The sequence below is a fragment of the Ranitomeya variabilis genome, chromosome 1 (assembly GCF_051348905.1).
Source record: "Ranitomeya variabilis isolate aRanVar5 chromosome 1, aRanVar5.hap1, whole genome shotgun sequence".
In the NCBI taxonomy this organism is placed as follows: domain Eukaryota; kingdom Metazoa; phylum Chordata; class Amphibia; order Anura; family Dendrobatidae; genus Ranitomeya; species Ranitomeya variabilis.
The window spans coordinates 842,799,700-842,820,488 of record NC_135232.1 but is presented as its reverse complement, the minus strand read 5'-3'; the positions used below and the strand labels follow the sequence as shown (position 1 = coordinate 842,820,488).

Sequence of the window (20,789 nt, the reverse complement as noted above, 5' to 3'; positions counted from 1 at the left end):
TTTGTTTCTGCTGATCAGGACGACTGGGTGACTTTTTTTGCCATTGGCCCGAGTTTGCCCTTAATAATCGGGCTAGTTCTGCTACTTTGGTTTCTCCTTTTTTTTGTAATTCGGGGTTTCATCCTCGTTTTTCCTCGTGTCAGGTGGAGCCTTCTGACTGTCCTGGAGTGGATGTTGTGGTGGATAGGTTGCATCAGATTTGGAATCATGTTGTGGACAATTTGAAGCTGTCACAAGAGAAGGCTCAGCGCTTTGCCAACCGCCATCGCTGTGTGGGTCCCCGACTTCGCGTTGGGGACTTGGTGTGGTTGTCTTCTCGCTTTGTTCCTATGAAGGTCTCCTCTCCTAAGTTCAAGCCTCGGTTTATCGGTCCTTATAAGATTTTGGAAGTCCTTAACCCTGTGTCATTTCGTTTGGACCTCCCAGCATCGTTTGCTATTCATAATGTGTTTCATCGGTCGTTGTTGCGGAGGTATGTGGTGCCTGTGGGTCCTCCGGTTGAGCCTCCTGCCCCTGTCCTGGTTGAGGGAGAATTGGAATACGTGGTGGAGAATATCTTGCATTCTCGTATTTCTAGACGGAGGCTTCAGTATTTGGTTAAATGGAAGGGCTATGGTCAGGAGGATAATTCCTGGGTTGTCGCCTCTGATGTTCATGCGGCTGATTTGGTTCGTGCCTTCTAGACTTTCCTTGTTCAAATGAGAATAAAGCTGATCCCTCTATACTCTGACATCCCTTGAGATATTTGTAGACAGCTATTAAAGGGAACCTGTCACCCCCCTCAGGCGTTTGTAACTAAAAGAGCCACCTTGTGCAGCACAAATGCGGCATTCTGACAAGGTGGCTCTTTTAGTTATGATGCCTGCACACGCTGAAATAATCACTTATAAAATGTGCCACCTCATACCCTGAAATCGCCAGGGAGGCGGGTCTTTCCTTCCTAATCAGACGCAGCACGGCCGTCTGTTGTGAACTCTGTTTTCAGGCTCCCTCTTGTGGTCACAGGTGGTATTGTGTGACTTGTTTTGGGCTCCCCCTGGTGGCTTTGTTTGTTATCCTGCGGGTCTGTGGCTGATCAGCTGCCTCGTTATTCACTTGGGAGTTTCCTATTTAGCTCTGTTTCACTTCCACTTGTAGCCGGCTGTCAATGTACTCAGTGCTATTCTGATTACTCCTGATTATCTTCGGTTTCAGTCTCTTCAGGAGAAGCTAAGTTCTGTTTAATTATTTTTTGCTCATCAGTCTGCAATATGATTTCTGTGTATGATGAGTTTAGTCCAGCTTGCTAATATGTGATTTCTTCTGCTGGTTTGCTCTGGGGTACAGAGTTGCTTCCCCCGCACCGTTAGTTTGTGCGGGGGCTCGAGCGATCTCTGCGTGGATATTTTGAATAGGGTTTTTAATTGACCGCACAGTTCCCTTTCTATTTTCTGCTTTCTAGTGTTAGCGGGCCTCATTTGCTAAATCTAATTTCATCTCTGCGTTTGTGCTTTCCCCTTAACTCACCGTTAATATTTGTGGGGGGCTATTCTATATCTTTGGGGGTCATTTCACTGAGGCAAGTGAGGACTTTCGTTCCCTCTAGGAATAGTCAGTTTCTCAGGCCGTGAAGAGACGTCTAGGATTTTCAGGTAACGTTCCACGGCTGCCTATAGTTGTTTGCGGATAGGATCAGGTTGCGGTCAATTCAGTTACCACTTCCCCAGAGTTTGTAGTCGGTTTAGTTACTTAGCTAGTCCTACTTGCGATCCTTGCCACTAGGGTCATAACAGCCGTCACTCCGGACCTGTGCGCGCCAGGCTCTGCCTCCTCTTGCTTCATTATCATCCCCGGCGCCTGTGCTGTAAGTACAAAGGGCAGCACAACTGCGCACAGCTGAAAAAAAAACTTAATGCGCATGTGCATGTGCATTATCGTCCCCGGCGCCTGCGCATTGTTTTTTTTTCCAGGAGTGCGCAGTTGCGCTGCCCTTTGTACTTACAGCGCAGGCGCTGGGGATGATAATGAAGCAAGAAGAGGCAGCGCCTGGCACGCACAGGTCTGGAGTGACGGCTGTGCTGAGTCTGATTAGGAAGGTAAGACCCGCTTCCCTGGCGATTTCAGGGTATGAGGAGGCACATTTTATAAGTGATTATTTCAGCATGTGCAGGCATCATAACTAAAAGAGCCACCTTGTCAGAATGCCGCATTTGTGCTGCACAAGGTGGCTCTTTTAGTTACAAACGCCTGAGGGGGGTGACAGGTTCCCTTTAATAGCTGTCTACAAATATCTCAAGGGATGTCAGAGTATAGAGGGATCAGCTTTATTCTCATTTGAACAAGGAAAGTCTAGAAGCAATGGGATGAAACAGACTGAAGCGTTATGTTTTCACTGTGAATTGTATATTTCAATTAAATCACCTTAACAGAGAGGAGAGGTTTGTGGATATTTTCCACGCTTGCTGATAAAAGATGAGACCTATATGTCACAAATTGCCAAACGAAGACGTGGTTTATTCTACGCTTTTCAAAGTACAAAGGACTTCTTCATCAGGAAAGACCACAATTCTTTCCTGATGAAGAAGTCCTTTGTACTTTGAAACATGTAGAATAAACCACGTTTTGTTTGACATTTCTTATCATTTATCAGCAAGTACGGAAACCATCCACAAACCTCTCCTTTCTGTTTTGGATATCTTATGCTCATTTGCTGACCCGTGGCTCTGCTGCAGCTGATGTGCTTTATTACATGCTTTCTAGATATTCATAAAAGATGAGTGTAATTTTGAATTTACCGCCTGTCATACTTCTCGGATCAACAATAAAACTGCAGGAGAAATCAGCGCAAATAGGGTCTATCGGATAGATAGACATTTAAACATACACTCAGATAACACTAACCTGATATATCCTTTTGATAGAACGTGTAGATATCGTAAAGATGTCAGCTGCAGCAGATCAACGGGTCAGAAAGTGACCATATTAGGATAAATTGAAAAGAAATCTGTGGATATGATCTGCACTGCTGAATAAAATATAGGTTCAGACATGTTTTGGAATAAAAGATGGTGGCTTAATCTACGCGTTTAGTTTTTTCGTTTGTTTAAACAGCAACCCTTCTTTGTTTCAATATGTATCTGAAAAATGTTTAGAATTGAGAGTCCTCAGTGGTTGATACCTTTTAATGGCTAACTGAAAAGATGGTAACAAATTGCAAGCTTTCGAGACTACTTAGGTCTCCTTATCAGGCATAGACTAATACAAATTCTGAAGAATCACATATTTATGCACAACATAGCACAGAACAAAAAAAAATAAAAAATTCATGGATAAGACAGGTGGCATGAAGCAGAATTACCATGAGTGATAAACAGTTATGTTCATAAATGTTGGGCCAGTTCTTAGATAAGGAATGTTTTATTGTCCTGATTGGGGTCTCTGTTGTGATGACCCCTTATAGTCTGAGGGGCAAGTTCCTTAGTTGTGTAAAAAGACATAAATCCATGCGACACATTCATTCCACCACTAAGACAGTCAAAGGTCATCATCAGTTTATATTCCCAGACTCTTCTGTCTCTCTGTGTTTTGAAGTTACCTTTCAATACAAGTAATTTCATGTCCATAATGCTATGATTTGGGAGACAAAAATGTATTGCTACAAAAAGATGCCCGCTTACTGTGCTTTAGACAGCCCCCAAATCTAAGAAACATCATTGTCAAGAGATCCCTGTCCTCTCCAACAGCTGCAGGTACCTTTCCCTGCAATCAGAAAAAATGTAAAACCTGTCCATTTATAATGACCACAGACAAGATAAAGATCCCCAATTCACATCAGGACTACAAGATACCAGGTACTTTCAGCTGCGTCACATCTAATGTGGTGTACCTAATTATTTGTACTAAATGTCCAACTGGGGGTCTGTATGTGGGGGAGACAGGGCAAAAGCTTAGAACAAGAATGAATTCTCACCGCCATACAATAAGAGAAAAAAGAATGGATCTACCTGTGGCAATACATTTCTGTCTCCCAAATCATAGCATTATGGACATGAAATTACTTGTATTGAAAGGTAACTTCAAAACACAGAGAGACAGAAGAGTCTGGGAATATAAACTGATGATGACCTTTGACTGTCTTAGTGGTGGAATGAATGTGTTGCATGGATTTATGTCTTTTTACATAAACTAAGGAACTTGCCCCTCAGACTATAAGGGGTCATCACAACAGAGACCCCAATCAGGACAATAAAGCATTCCTTATCTAAGAACTGGCCCAACATTTATGGACATAACTGTTTATCACTCATGGTAATTCTGCTTCATGCCACCTGTCTTATCCATGAATATTTTTTTTTTCTGTGCTATGTTGTGCATAAATATGTGATTCTTCAGAATTTGTATTAGTCTATGCCTGATGAAGAGACCTAAGTAGTCTTGAAAGCTTGCAATTTGTTACCATCTTTTCAGTTAGCCATTAAAAGGTATCAACCACTGAGAAATCTCAATTCTAAACATTTTTCTATGTACTGGCTAACACGGTACCAATATATATATCTTTCCTGTATCAATATGTATCTGGTAATTTTCCTAATGAAGTCATTTGGACTTTGAAACGCATAGATTAAACCACCATCTTTTTCTCCAAAACACGCCTGGACCTATATTTCTTTCAGCAGCGTGGATCAAATCCACAGATTTCCTTTCAATTTCAATACTTCTCGGATAAGACCCTATGTTGCCCTGATCTCTCCTACAGCTCTGCGATTAATTAAATCACCTTGAAAATCTGTATTTGGGTGCCAAGTTCTTTTTGCATGCATTGCTATGGATTGGGCTCCTTGTGCACCTCTATACTGTATACAGTATGAGTGCTGTGTTCTTTTGCCTCCTGTCAGTGATTGACAGTTCACTCTTCTATGTGACCTGCTCCCCTGCCCAAGATCTCGGCATGCATCATCATTCCCAGGGGCGGCGTATGCAAAAATTGATTGTCCAGCTGTTGAACATCATCAGGACCTTACTGCACACATGTGCCATAGAACTTGTGCGAGGTCTTGGGCAAGGAATCAGGTCACAGAGAAGAGTGGACTATCAGTCACTGATAGAAGGCCTGCAGGGAAAGAGGGAGAAAGGCCAGAGTATTGTAAGTGCAGCGCCAAGCCCCTTGAACTTGTGGCTTATTTTCATGAAAATGCACCGATGCCATTTTTTTTCTATAAAACAGAGGCATAGACTGAAAATCTGCTAACACAGTGTTCCCCAGCTCCAGTCCTCAAGGCCCACCAACAGATCATGTTTTCAGGATTTTCTTTGTATTGCACAGGTGATGCAATTATCACATGGGCAAGACTAAAGGTACCTTCACACGAAGCGACGCTGCAGCGATAGCGACAACGATGCCGATCGCTGCAGCGTCGCTGTTTGATCGCTGGAGAGCTGTCACACAGACCGCTCTCCAGCGACCAACGATGCCGAGGTCCCCGGGTAACCAGGGTAAACATCGGGTTGCTAAGCGCAGGGCCGCGCTTAGTAACCCGATGTTTACCCTGGTTACCAGCGTAAAAGTAAAAAAAAACAAATAGTACATACTCACCTGCGCGTCCCCCAGCGTCTGCTTCCTGACGCTGACTGAGCTCCGGCCCTAACAGCACAGCGGTGACGTCACCGCTGTGCTTTCACTTTCACTTTAGGGCCGGCGCTCTGTAAGTGTCAGGAAGCAGACGCTGGGGGACGCGCAGGTGAGCATGTACTGTTTGCTTTTTTTACTTTTACGCTGGTAACCAGGGTAAACATCGGGTTACTAAGCGCGGCCCTGCGCTTGGTAACCCGATGTTTACCCTGGTTACCAGTGTAAAACATCGCTGGTATCGTTGCTTTTGCTTTCAAACACAACGATACACGGCGATCGGACGACCAAATAAAGTTCTGGACTTTATTCAGCGACCAGCGACATCACAGCAGGATCCTGATCGCTGCTGCGTGTCAAACTAAACGATATCGCTAGCGAGGACGCTGCAACGTCACGGATCGCTAGCGATATCGTTACAAAGTCGTTTCGTGTGAAGGTACCTTAAGGCCTGTTTCACACATCAGTTTTTAGCCGTCAGGCACAATCCAGCTAATTTAAAAAAAAAACGGATCTGTTGCAAAATGTGAAAAACTGATGCGACGGATTTGATTTTCTGCCAGATCCGTTTTCTAAAACTTTACCCGGGGAGTTTGGAGTTCTTGTTCTGGGGAGAAGAGAGAGAGAGAGAGAAGAGAGAGAGAGAAGAGAGAGAGAGAGAAGAGAGAGAGAGGAGAGAGAGAAGAGAGAGAAGAGAGAGAGAGTGATTCCAGAATGAAAAATGCATGATTTGTGTAAAAAAACGGATACGGTCGCTGGATTCAGTCATTTCACCTCACGTTTCATACGTTTTTCGCCGGATCAGTTGCTGTGCGGTCTTCGGCCAGACAGAAAAAACGTTCCTCTGTACGTTTTCTCCGGCCGCCGGAAAACTAATTTTGGACGGATCCGGCAAAAAACAGATGAAACATGAGGCCATCCGGCGCTAATACAAGTCTATGGGGAAAAAAACGGATCCGGCAGCAACTTTTGCCGGATCCATTTTTTTCACAATTCGCCAGATTGTGCCTGATGGCAAAAACCTGATGTGTGAAAGGGGCCTAAGGAAATCCTGAAAACATGACCTGTTGGTGGGCCTTGAGGACTGGAGTTGGGGACCCCTGTGCTAACAGGTTCCTTTTAACTTGGTTGGCTCAACAAGATAAAATCCTTATATTTTATATCACCGTAGTTTCTTATTACAGAATATGACATTACTAACTTTTTGAGACAATATTATGTGTTTTGAGGCAAGTGACTTTGTAAGCAATCTTTTTGTATTGCTCCATACAACTAAAGTCTTTGCAGACTTTTATCTTCACATGTAGTTAGATCCTGCAATCGTGTTACTCATTCCTATTTTTCTCTTTTTTCTTGAACACAGATGGTTCTTATTACAAACTAACCATGACACATGGCTGAGTCCACTTCCTCATGATCGAAGATGGTATGTAAATGTCATGATCAATTCACAATATTTATAATGATTGGTATATTCAGACTTTTAACCTCTTCACCGTGAGGACTGTTTTCACCATCCTGACCACGCCAATTGTTTCATTTTTGACAAGTGTCACTTTATGAGGTAATAACTAGAGATGAGTGAACTTTTCAAGGTTTGGTTCGGTTCCATTCACCGATTGTTTAGAACATGTTCGACGAACGTACCCAAACCCCATTAGATTCAATGGGAGGCCAAACGAAACGTATACACAACACCTTAAGGGGTGACAAAAAGATTCCCAAACAGCTAAAATTTGGGGCAGATAACCATGAAAAGTGTAATAAATTGACCCACAGTAGAAATTTGCAAAAGGCACAGCAGCAGTCAGCCATAGGCCATGCATGAGGTATCAGGGTCTGGCCCAGCATTTACAGCTTGGAATTGAAGTTTCAATCAGGAACTGGTGGTTAAGGGAGTGGTGTAAGCCTTCTTAGCTGGGAGCACTGATACCGCATGCAACACCTCCAATTTGTTTTCCCAGCCACACTCAGATGGCACAAACATCAGATTCATACAGTACAGGTCCTTCTCAAAAAATTAGCATATAGTGTAAAATTTCATTATTTACCATAATGTAATGATTACAATTAAACTTTCATATATTATAGATTCATTATCCACCAACTGAAATTTGTCAGGTCTTTTATTGTTTTAATACTGATGATTTTGGCATACAACTCCTGATAACCCAAAAAACCTGTCTCAATAAATTAGCATATTTCACCCGTCCAATCAAATAAAAGTGTTTTTTAATAACAAACAAAAAAAACATCAAATAATAATGTTCAGTTATGCACTCAATACTTGGTCGGGAATCCTTTGGCAGAAATGAATGCTTCAATGCGGCGTGGCATGGAGGCAATCAGCCTGTGACACTGCTGAGATGTTATGGAGGCCCAGGATGCTTCAATAGCGGCCTTAAGCTCATCCAGAGTGTTGGGTCTTGCGTCTCTCAACTTTCTCTTCACAATATCCCACAGATTCTCTATGGGGTTCAGGTCAGGAGAGTTGGCAGGCCAGTTGAGCACAGTAATACCATGGTCAGTAAACCATTTACCAGTGGTTTTGGCACTGTGAGCAGGTGCCAGGTCGTGCTGAAAAATGAAATCTTCATCTCCATAAAGCATTTCAGCCGATGGAAGCATGAAGTGCTCCAAAATCTCCTGATAGCTAGCTGGGTCTGGCCCAGAATTTACAGCTTGTAATTGAAGTTTTAATAAGGACCTGATGATTAAGGGAGCAATGTAAGCCTTCTTAGCTGGGAGCCCTGATACCTCATGCAACAGCTCCAATTTTTCTTTTTTTTTACAGCCACACTCAGATGGCACAAACATCAGTTTCATACAGTACTATTGGTAAAAAAAAATGTAAAGAAAGTAACACAGCTAGTTGAATGTAAGTGCAAGCCTGCCTGTCTGGGAGCCCTATTTCTAAAGGCAACACACATGAAGGAGACCCAACTTGGATACTTTACATTTCAAAAAAATATTGTCATGCACCACTAAAGTGGCATCAATTTCCACAGAGTAGAAACAGTATAATAGGCCCCTGACATACCTTCCACTACAAGCAACCCACCAGATGGGGACCCATCTTGGAGTTTCCACATTTCATAAAATTGTAATGCAGCACCCCAGAGTCCTGGTCGTGCAGTATTGTCGCTCTGCCGCTAAGGGGAGTGATGGTACATCTGATGGCACTAAAGGAGTTCACCTGACCAGGTATCACAGTCACACATTACACTTCACACTCCGGCCACCAGGGGGAGCAAAAGGTTCTATTTACTAGGCCACTCCTCACACTCTGGTAAAACTGGGGGTTGGATAGAAAGTTAGGGAGAAAGCGGACTGGGTTTTGCCCAGGCAACATCCAGTGAGAGAGGGTGTTGCAGGGAAAGACTCAGGGGGGTCCCTGTCAGGGGTGGGATCCTGACAGAGGCCTAGCAAGAGACAGATCGTTACGGAGCCGCGCCTGCACTTCATTGCGGCAGTGTCTTAAGAAAGGACACGAAACGAAGTATATTGTGGAGAAGTGAGAAACGAGATCACAGCAACAAAGGAGATAATACCGGGAGGAGTCGTGCCCTAAGATCGTGGCAACATCCTTCTGAGGCGCGTAGCCGGTGGCCGGAACACCGAGGGGGTACTGGCTCTACGCTTTACTTCAATCATGGCAGGGCACTTGACTTTAGGTTGGCTGTCTCACCTTTTCACCTAAGCAGACAACGGAGGCAAATTGTGGGAGAGGGGCGTCTCTAGGGTCCCTATAAAATAGCTCCAGGCCTACCCCCGTCATACGGGTGCGTCCTATCCAAACTGGGGGATGGAGAGAGAGAACATCAGAAACAGATACAAGAGTTGTGAGGACTATCCCGTGGTGCTCAGCAGGGAGGTACTACAACACACAGGCGCAAGTAGGAAGGCTACTGATTTCCACCTGTAAAGAGAACTCTGGATGTGCCTTCGGACCGGCCGGTCTCAGCAAGCCCTGTTAGCAGTGCTCTGGATTGTGGATGCCGAAGTCTACAGTAAAAGGTAAAGAGACTGCAACCTTGTGTCCTCGTTATTTACCGCGACCTAAACCACCGCCACCTACACCTTTAATTGGACCGGGTCAGCAGGGCCACGGACCGGGTCGGGCCACTGTGACATCCCCAGAACCGCGACAGAGGGACCCGGTACCTAGTACCCCATTGCCCTGCGTCTGGGGGCGCTCCAGTAACATCAGCAGTATTTACAACAGCAGGCACAAAAGCCACCACAAAGGTGGCACAGACTGCAATAATTCAAGATCAATGCATGACACTAAAGATTACACGATCGCCTAGTCTGCCCAGTCTATGACTGGCGTGCAAAAGTTAGGCGGTCTACACTATTAGGGGACAGCCGTATACACTTATCAGTCAGGACACCACCAGCAGCACTGAAGAAATGTTCTGAGAGAACGCTGGCAGCTGGGCATGACAAAACCTCCCAGGCATGACTGGCAAGCTCAGGCCACTTGTCCATTTTTGAAGACCAAAATGCAAAAGGGTCCAAACCCATTTATGATGGCACTGATACTGAGCTCCAAATACTCCTGCACCATCCTCTCCAGTTGTTCACAATGTGTTAGACTTGTACTTTGTTCTGCTGGTGCACGGGCTGGTCTAAAAAATATGTGAAACAACAAACAGAAATTGCTTATGCCACTGACACTGCTACTGCTGATAATGTTTTTGCGATGACTCCTGTCCAAGGGTTGGACATCTAGAACTGGGATGCACACTGTGTGCCTGGCTGCCATCTTGGGGAAAACCACTCTTAATGCCCCTGATGTGCCTAAAAAGTGGAAATCCCCCACAGGTGACTCAATTTTGAAAACTAAACCCTAAAGGAATTTATATAGTTATAGTAATGCTAATAATACTTTTGGTTTTGCTGGTGTATATGTAAGCAGGTGCGGGGGATGCAGTGACGGACAGGAGGCAGAGCAAGGGTTAACAAGTTTAATAACGGGAATACTCCACGCAGGGGGTAAAGGGTTAAACAGGGGATTAAACAGTTCAAATGGCAAAGGATATTGTGAGTGGAAGATCAACGGTTCAGTTAACGGCAGTTCTTGTGAAACACTTGTATCAGAAGTTCCTCAAACTGTGACTCGTGCTGGGAAGTCAATGGCACTGGCAACGGGGGGATGTGGTGTATTTTCCTATGGGGTCCTATGGGCTTCAATGCCCGTCTTCTGGCAGCAGTGGTCAGTGTCCGGTACCTTCCACTGAGCCCCTAGTCAATGAACATATGCGGCCGGAGCCAACAAGGCCGCAGCACAATCTGGGTTTCCCATGAGCGGGAAAATATATGCTGGTAAGGTGGGTTACAAAAGTCTATCAAGTACTCGTTTCTCTCATTGCAGCACGTGCGCTGTACTCACGGTCATGTAGCACCTCGATCTCTGTCATCTACTGGGCGCGCTGCACTTTTCTCTCTATGCTGCGTGCTGCCTGTTCCTGCCAAGACTGAAGCACCGACAAACACTGGCGCGCTGCTTCTCTGGCGGGGTAATGTGCCCGTTTTCTCTCTGGCAGCACGCACACAGTACTCACTAGCCCGGTACGGTCCACGCCTCGCTCCATGGTGACCAACGGGCACCCTGCACGTCTCTCCTCACAGTCTCTGCTAGCAGTGGCAGTGGCGGTGCTTGAGCATGGGCCTGCGCTGTACAAATGCTCTAGGGCCGCAGCTCTCACTGGTCCCTGCTGCACACTGTTCCCGCCAAGTCTCTCTCTGAGCTGCTGCTCAGCGCATGGCTTCCCTGAGCGCAGCAGTCTCTCTCTCTCTGGACTGCTGCAGCACTCCCGACTTCTCTCCTTCTCTGTTGCGGTCCCTTTGCAGTCAATGGGGCTGCCGCAGCATCGGTACTCGGTGGGGGAACAGGAAGCATAGCGCACCTCTCACTTCTCTGCGCGCTGCCCTGGGTTCGCACCAAACTCCTCTGCTGCTGTGTGCGCTCTCCCCTTTATAGAACCCTGCCTCCCTCTGTCAGCAGGAAGGTCCGGCTCCCCAAATCCTCCCCCAGGCAACAGGGGAAGGTGCGCCTCACTAAAGCTTCCCCCACGGAACAGGGGATGCAGCCTTTTCAGTTCTGGACCCTGCAGACAGGTACCCGCGGTCTGGTCGTCCCCCTTACATATACATTTATAATGTAATGGTATGTGTAAGTTGTGCGGAGTACATCAGAAAGTGTGTTGTATCAATAGGGTAAAAACAAGTTTTATAAATTTGTGGACTTGTGGTACTCTTTGAAGCAATCCTTAACGCAAAGGCTAGGTTTCACAATGGTAAATTGTGTCTTTTCGGATTGCCCTCTTGGAGCATCCTTTGCACCTTTTTTTGTGTTCTTCCCTTCTTTGCAGTTTGGGGAATCTCTGCTGGAGAATGTTGACCTGGGACAATACGGGCACTATCAGTTTCAGAAGTACTGGGACCGTCACTTTCTTGAGTGCCAAACTTTGGGACCTTGATGACTACCTCCTGAAACTGAAGGAAGGTCCCCATATTATCTGCAGTTCAAAATAATTGGACAGTGACATCTGTACAATGTGCACAGCCATTGTTTTGTACCATACTTTAGCTTTTCGCATTGCAGTGTATGGTTTTAAGACGTGATCTGAAGGATCTACACCCATCTTGTACTTATTATAATCCAAAATACAATCTGGCTTTGGGACTTGTGTTGTGGTTCCTCTGACAGTGGTATAGGGGTATGGTAAAATATGTTTATGCCTTTGCCCTTCTCTCTCATCCCGGTGCCGTATGTTATCAGTGTTTGTGTATAGGTTAACATATGATGGTATTGCTACACGATTTAAGTGTACTACCACCACTTATATATTGGTACTACTACACAATCAAGTGTATTACCGTGTCTTGGTCACTATGTATATATCTTAGGGCATATTGTCTCTCTTATCCTTTTATCTGTTAAATGTATATATTGATATGTTATATGCCTGTTTAACTAGGGAGAGCGTAGTACTGAAGTTTGTGCACTAGATGGAATACCTTAGAATAGTGTACATAGCACTAGAAAAGAGTTCCACATAGATAGGTACTAGTTAATGTAGGAGGGGTCACTGCAGTTAAGAGAGGGGGAACTTCCTCATTAGAGTCAGAAGGGCCCGGGCGCACAAACAGTCAATTCGAGTGCCCAGAACAATAGCAACAACCCCGCAACGTTCTTTTTTTAAGAGTAAAAGCCCAGCCATCCACAGCAATGGACCGGAACAGCAAAGGCCAGTAAAGCAGCAGGCAAGGAGAGAAACAAGACAGTACGGGGGCACAGGTAGCCCTAAGATGTGGCAGCTTATAGCTTGGGTGGATGCCCTCAGTACCGGGGTGAAGCGTTTGCTGCGGGAGGTTCCAGATGCAGTGAGCTTGGAACAGGAGGACGTTGGGTCACCACAAAGCACAATACAGAAGGGCAGGTCGCTCGTCAAGTGGTAACTAGCTTCGAATATGGAAACTCTCTTGTCTGGGGCGAAACAAGACTAAGGAAGGACTAACCGTAGCAGAGTTGAATTGTAAGGACACTGAGGAACCATGCGGCACGGGATGACTCTGGTATGTGTTGTGTGACAGCAAGGAAGGTGCAGGGAGAGAAGAGATGTGTAATGCAAAGTCTGTTGTAAATGCTGTGAAGAATCTGGATGTGCTGCATAAAGCTAACAGTAAAGTTGTTTATTTGAAAGTTGAAAAGGACTGTGTCTCAATCTTTATTATACTGACTGATGGGAACCCACAGTGAAGCAGAGGTGTACCTGACGGTGCAGAGAGTGGAGTTACAGGTACACAAAGTAATGGACAATGTTTTTATGTATCGGGAGACCAGGGCACAGTTACATCAGAGTGTTCAGCCATGACTACGCCCCTGGTTCAGCCCCTTACAGTGGCAAGGTAAGATAAGGACATCCCTTAACAGGCAATCTTGCTGGGCAGGTATAGTCAGAATTTTAGACTCCCTTTGAATTGAACCAGAGATTCATCTATACAGATGTTCCTTTGGGGGTTATACGCCTCAGAAAATTTTCTGCTGAAGTGGTCAACTATTGGCCAAATTTTATATAGACGATCAAAGTTAGGGGAGGACACTGCGCATTATCACTATAATGCAAATATTTTTGGATTGCTTCAAATCGTGTCCTTTTCATAGCCATACAGAATACTATAGAGTATATCAGTACTCCAGTATTGCTGAAGCTCTGTTTTTTTGACTATGCCCATATACAGAACAATGTCCCAAAATGTCATAATTTCTGCTGCATTGACAAGGGTCCATCTAGCATATGGCGATGTGGGATTTTGGGTGAAAAATTGATGGGCATACAAATTTGTCTGGGCCACCACAAGATTTATTATTTCCTCGCTGAAAAAGAATTTAAAAAAATCTATTTCAGTGAGGCCTTTAACATCAAATTGTATTCCTGGGCTGGCCATGAAATCTGGAATAACAGGCTGATACTTTTCTGGAGAGTGAGTTCATATTGGATCGATTGCTTTAGGGGTTGCCTGGATCCTAGGTTGCCTTGCTGAGAATGACTCCAGAGACGATGTCATCTATAAGGTACCTGGATGTAAATGTTATTTCTGATACTGACTAACTCTCATGTTTTTATTTATGTTAGGAGCATTAAAGGGGATGTCCAGGTTTGTGATAAGTCTGCAGTCATTCTTTGTGTCTGCAGACTTCTGAATTCTCACAGTGCGCACTGCACGCTGTCAGGATTCTCTCGTGCTGGCGATTTACATTCATGCAGTCACGTGCTGACTAGACATGTGTGGCCTCATTCAATGAAAATGAACTGAGCAAGGCCGGGCACGTCTACTCGGAATGTGGTCAGAAGTATACAAATCACATGCTTGTGCTGACATGACTGTCCACCGGCAAGGGAGAATCCTAAAAGTGTGCAGTGCATTAGTTGTGAGAATTCAGAAGCCTGCAATGTCAGGATTCAGCTCTGTAGGTTCCAGTAGTCGTCACATGGACACTTCACTCATATGCGATTTTCATACTTCTGGTCCTGTGACAACGGGCTTCTCTTCCCGCTTCTCTCAGTTTTTCACGGAACATAGAGCACATTAGGGAGAGGAGCTCGTGGGTACATGACTAAGTCAGCAAATCGCATATGTCCTGGGGGCGCCAAAATGAATTCTTGCCCCGGGTGCCAGAAAACCTAGATACACCTCTGCCATTATGCTACTGCAAGCGGTGGTTACCGGGTCTGGTGGAGGGATGTCTGTGCACAGTCCAGCACAGACAGTGAGGCAGGGACTGAGGGTGTGCACAGAGAAAGAATGGAGACCCGGACACTGCCCGTCTCATTCTACGCCGTAGCCTGGAGCCCTCATTATCATAGGGATATGTCAGATAATAAATTGTTTTTCTAAAGCTTTATAGTGTAGTTTTAGGTCAGGGAGGGATGGTTAGGGATGAGCTAGCAAGGTGCACTTGCGGTGAGACAAAAAAAACACTGCTAGCAGCGTTTTTTTTCCATTGCTGCAAATGCCGCATTTGCCGGATCGCGGAAAAACCGCAAGTGCCGCACATGTCCGCAAGTCCCATAGGGAATGGATGAGGCCGAACGCAGTGTTGCCGTAAGTGATCCATTACGCCGCAGATGCGGAAAAACCGCCGGATCTGCTGCAAAAGGCTACTTTCACATCAGCGATTTTTGCCAAAGTCACTGCCGATAGTGTCATACTCAACAATGGGGGAGGCAGCACTAAAAGTGCCTAGGGCAGCAGAAACTCTAAATACGGCCCTGGCTGGAGTCCCTTGAGATCCCGAGTTTGAACCCAATCAACAATAGTTTGCACTTTCTTGGGATCCATACGAAACCCCTGTAAAGACACGATGAGCCCCAAAAAATATAATTCTTGAACAAAAAATGAACATTTTTCCAGTTTAACAAGCAAATGATTATCTCTGAGTCTTTGGAGAACAGTTTGTAAATGATGCATGTGAGCATGACTGTCAGTTGAATATATCAAAATGTCATCTAAATAGATATCCACAAAATGGCCAATAAGGTCTGTAAAAATCACATTAATAAAATTTTGAAATACCGCTGGAGCGTTCGTAAGACCAAATGGCATTACCAGATTTTCAAACAACCCCTCGGATGTGAGAAAGGCCGTTTTCCATTCATCCTTCTCCCGCACCCTTATCAGATTGTAAGCTCCCCGAAGATCCAATTTGGAGAACCATTGAGCACCTGATAACTGATTACACAGATCCGAAATTAGAGGAAGTGGATACGTGATCCTCACTGTGATGTTATTCAGTTCCCGAAAGTCGAGGCAAGGAAGTAAACCACCATCTTTTTTACGAAAAAGAAGCCAGCTGCCACAGGAGAAACGGAAGGCCGGATGTGACCCTTGCGTAGACTCTCCGCAATGTACTCCTTCGTGGCCAACCGTTCAGGGCCAGACAAATTAAATAGACTGGCTTTAGGTAATTTAGCCCTGGGAATTAAATTGATGTCAAAGAGTCTATGCGGAGGTAAGACCTCAGCCTCGCTTTCGGAGAACATGTCCTTAAAGTCCTTTAGGTACTCCGGAATATCCTCCAGACCAAGAGACGACACAGAAACAGATTTAACAGGTTCCATAAGTAAAGTAGGTTTATAACAAGAATTGACACAATTAGGCCCCCATGAAACAATCTCCCCCGTTTCCCAGTTGAAAACAAGGTTATGGCGTTGTAACCACGGCTTACCCAAGACCAGTTCAGAAGGTAGGTTATTCATGACAAAACATTTTAATATTTCCCCATGAGAAGAGCCCACTTTGAGCGAAAAGACTTCAGAAACACAAAAAATCCCAGCTTGGGTAACGGGAGATGAGTCAATGGCAACAACCTTGAGAGGGGTCTTGAGCCTAGCTGTCCCTATGTGGCATTGGGCAGCAACATGAGGGCTGATCAGGCTTATGGAAGACACACTGTCCACAAAAGCCGTAGAGAGAAAACGACAACCGTCTACCAGCAGTTCAACTTGCAATAACAATTTAGAAGATGAGGAAAATTGTACCTGCGGGTCTGGGTAGCTTCCTCGATCACCACCCAGACCTAATCATTTCCCGTCACCTTGGAGGATGATGGACAGGAGGGACACTCTTTTTTCCAGTGTCCTGATTCCCTGCAGCAAAAACATAACTGCTTATCACGGCGACGTTTCCTTTCCTTCTCTTTCAGGAATATGGCACCAATCTCCATCGGTTCTGGCACTGGACTAAATCCTCTGCCGGTGGAGAACAATGGGGTCTCATACTGCATCACCCCTCTAGCCCGTACTCTGCGGTCCATTCACACAGCTTGGGTCATGGCGTCCTCCAGAGAATCAGGTGGATGGTGGAGCGCCAGAGCATCTTTCAGTCGTTTGAACAAGCCTCTCCGGAACAGACCCCACAGGGCAGCATCATCCCAGGAGACCTCCGCAGCCCAGCATCTGAATTCTGAGCAGAGCCACTCGGCCAAGTGCTTCCCCTGACACACAGGCATCACCATGTCCTCAGCTAGGTGTACCTGGTCTGGTTCATTATAAATATAACCCAGAGCTTCAAAGAATGCATCAACAGTCAGTCTCTCAGGGGCAGAGGAGGGAAGGGAGAAAGCCCGAGCTTGGGGAGCACCCCTAAGAAGAGACATGATCACTCCCACCTTTTGACATTCATCCCCAGAGGAGCGGGGTCTTAAGGAAAAAAAAGTTTGCACCCCTCCTTAAACACTTTAAATTCCTTCTTGTCCCCGGAGAAGAAATCTGGCAATTTAACAGGGAGCTCAGGGGAAACCAGAAGCACATCCCTCCCCCAGTCCCCGGGGCACCTGAAGCAAAAACTCCCTGCTCAGTATCAGCTAATTGTTGCTGAGACTGAGCCATGGTCTGTTGTTCCACATTCAGCTTTTGGAACATCTGAGTCAGGTGTTCAACCTGCTCAGAAAGAGCCTGAAGGGGATCCATCACTACCTCTTCTGTAAAACCCACGGGAGAGAAGAGGCAAATATAGAAACAATAAAGGTCGGTTATAATGTCAGGATAATCAAGCAGATTAACCATGGACCTAAGGGGTCCGGGCAGCTGGAAGCGGGTAGCATGTCAGAGCACCCGGGGCGGGTGGTGTGACCGTTGGATAGATGCTGCAACAGGACCTGCGGCACGTGACCGCCGGTCACAGGGTACAGGGCGGAACATCCCACATGTCTGCAGCAACAAACAGGAGAGCACGGCGGCGGCGTCTGAACACCACAGGGGGTTAAGCGCACCGGGGGTTGGCAAAGTGAAGTCAAACAAAGCCAAGATCAGGGATACCAGATGGGATGGGCAGTACTAAAAGGGGCAGGTAAAAGAGTTACCAGGGGAAAAGCCAAGGTCAGAACCGAGAAAGCAAACACAGTACACAATCAGCAGGCAGAATCAGCAACAGGAAAGCAAACCGGGTCAGAACCAAACAATCACACTAGAACACAGGCAGAAAGGCTCAGGCACCACGGGGTCGACCACCTCAGCCAAGGGCAAGAGTATAACCGACAAGGCCTGAATACACAGAGAGGCTATAAAAAGCCTCACTGGTGCCAGAAGGAGGCTACAAAGATTAACCAATTGGTACCACAGCTGTAGGACAGACAGAACCATGACACTGTGGCTCCCTTACAAAGTCCTCTCTCTCCTGTCTTGGGACAGTAACCCGTATGGTGGGCAATGCGAGCCTTTTTACAGGGTCTCTATCATGAACCGGGCTCTATGTACTGCTGCACCTTCAGGTTTGGGGGCGGAGAGATGACTTGCATTCCTCTGTTCTTCCGGTTCTGCTGTGGGACTTGAAGTACGACACAGCCTCGGGCACCCAATGCATGATTCTTGTGCTTCAGCTCAGGGTGCCCAATCACAGTTCCCCTCCGAGCTCCTTTGTTCTCCATTGCTTCTCCCCTCCAACACGTGCTATCAATAGCACATAAGAAAAAAAAATGGCTTAAAAAGCCATAGCCAGCTCACCAACCAGTCCTGCAGGTACGGAGCACGGAGGTTCGTCCTGACCCAGACGTCCTAGCAGCAGCAAATCCAATAGAAAATAGATACTCCAGCTCCGATAAAATTGAAGTCTTTATTTATCCAAAATGGTTAAAACGTAGTCCTTACATTTGGTGGACCAAACAGGTGTATATAGATCACAGCTACGCGTTTCGACCTAGATCGGTCTTAATCATGCCTGTATCCATACCGCCCAGGTGAGTATATTATAACCTCTTTTTCTCCTCTTTCAGGTAACATTGGGGGCTTATCTACAGCATTACAGAATCCTGTAGATAAGCCCCTGATGACGGTGAGCTTACCTCACCATCGATTTTGGGGGGTGACAGGTTCCCTTTAAGTATATAATTCCACATGTGTTAGTTCATAGTTTTGATGCCTTCAGTGTGAACGTACAATTTTCATAGTCATGAAAATACAGAAAAAATTTTAAATGAGAAGGTGTGTCCAAACTTTTGGTCTGTACTATATATATATATATATATATATATATATATATATATATATATATATATATATACATGCACACATAAGAGTGCTTTAAAACTATAAATACCGTAACATACACATATTTGGAGTCTTTTTATTTGGTGTCTTGGTCTGTTGTCTTTAGGAGATCCGCTCACTGCCAGAAAGCCGCACAGAGTTGAAATGGGAGAAGCACACCCATGATGCAATAGCCACAGGAAACAACAAATAATTCCAGCTGATTTTTCCTACTTGGCAATTAAAATCCGTTTTATTGTATCATCTTTAAAATAATCCATTTGGCAGAAATCCTTGGTATACACAGGGGGATCAAAAAAAGGGGCACACTGCTGCTTTAAGCGTGCAGACAACGCATTTTGACCTTCTTAGGTCTTCTAGATCTCCATTTTTGAATGTACCAACCCATACACTTGGCAACTGCTGATATGATTATAAATCTGGGAAGGCAAACAAAACTAAAACATTAAACATCTCAACAAGCACAGAATGAAAGCGTCTTATCGATAAACAGATTAAATAGCAAAGTTTACTGGATAAAGCTGGCTCTTTCTTTTTAACAATATGTCCCCGTGTGGTGAGTTTTTAGTGTTTTTTGTGCACAAAGATATATTTACATCCTTCAATAAATAACGTGCACAAAAATGTAGAAAAATGTAACTTTATTATTAGTGTATATACTATACATGAAATATCAGATCAGGTGAGAGTTGGCAACTTGAGTGGAATTACCCTGTATACAGATTTATGCAGCCGAGCATATGGACTTATACAGAAGAACCTGTGGCGATAAACAGCTGTACATACTTGATCTCTCTCACTCAGACTGCTGGGATCCATACTGATTGCCAGAACAGAGCACTTTTATCCCCATTAGAAGGGAAGAGCTGTGCATGTACTTCACCACCGTTTCATTCATTCTCTAAGGGACTGCCACATAAAGCAGAGCATGTGCATTGTTTCTTCATTCTAAAAAGAAAAAAAGTACTTCTGGCAATAAGTGGGGGTCTCATCACCACTCATGTCGAGATGTGATAACTATTTCCAACCAGAATACCCCTTTAACTAAAGTCTAAAAAATATTAGGCAAACTGAAGTGCAAATGTAAGAATATTTACTATGTTTTATATATTAAAGGTATACTGCAAACCCAGACTTAATTGCAACTGGGCAGGAAAACATAAATAAAGATACATTATATAAGGTTTGTATAATTCTAAATCTACTTTATTACTATATACCTATATACCTATCTGTGATGGTGTGATATGCTATGTGGGTATCATTTTTGTGTATATTCCTATTTTACTTATTTTCATGGTGTTCTCTTGTAGAAGGAGTTATTTGCTAATTGATAAATGGCTGTTGCTGCCATCTGATATCAGCCCCCCCACAGTACTGTACTGTTTGCTAATATGTTAATGACATGTTGACCTAGCTTGCTGAAACAATGAGCCCCTGAGACTTTCCCCCTCCTGACCTGTGAATGAGGAGGGAGACTTACAATATCAGGTGAGGTGAGACACAGATCAGTCCTGTGTGGAATGATGATGTGTTCACAGCATCTCAGAGAGAAAGAAGAGTATATGGATTATGCTATCCTCTGTCTGCTGGACTTTTATCCTGTAACTGAACTGCATTCGTGTCCT

General features: G+C 45.0%; 1 protein-coding gene across 2 annotated transcripts in view; it reads left to right on the top strand.

Moving 5' to 3' along the window:
- The window catches only part of LOC143787440 (N-acylethanolamine-hydrolyzing acid amidase-like), a 169,747-nt gene that overhangs the window by 75,340 nt on the left and 73,618 nt on the right, over nucleotides 1-20,789 (top strand). The window contains exons 7-8 of one of the 2 annotated variants that reach the window (XM_077276166.1): nucleotides 6,969-7,031; nucleotides 20,278-20,344. In XM_077276166.1, coding sequence (XP_077132281.1) covers nucleotides 6,969-7,031; nucleotides 20,278-20,344 — 130 coding nt within the window. The remainder of the gene's footprint in view (nucleotides 1-6,968; nucleotides 7,032-20,277; nucleotides 20,345-20,789) is intronic. The other variant, XM_077276176.1, reaches the window with a different exon arrangement.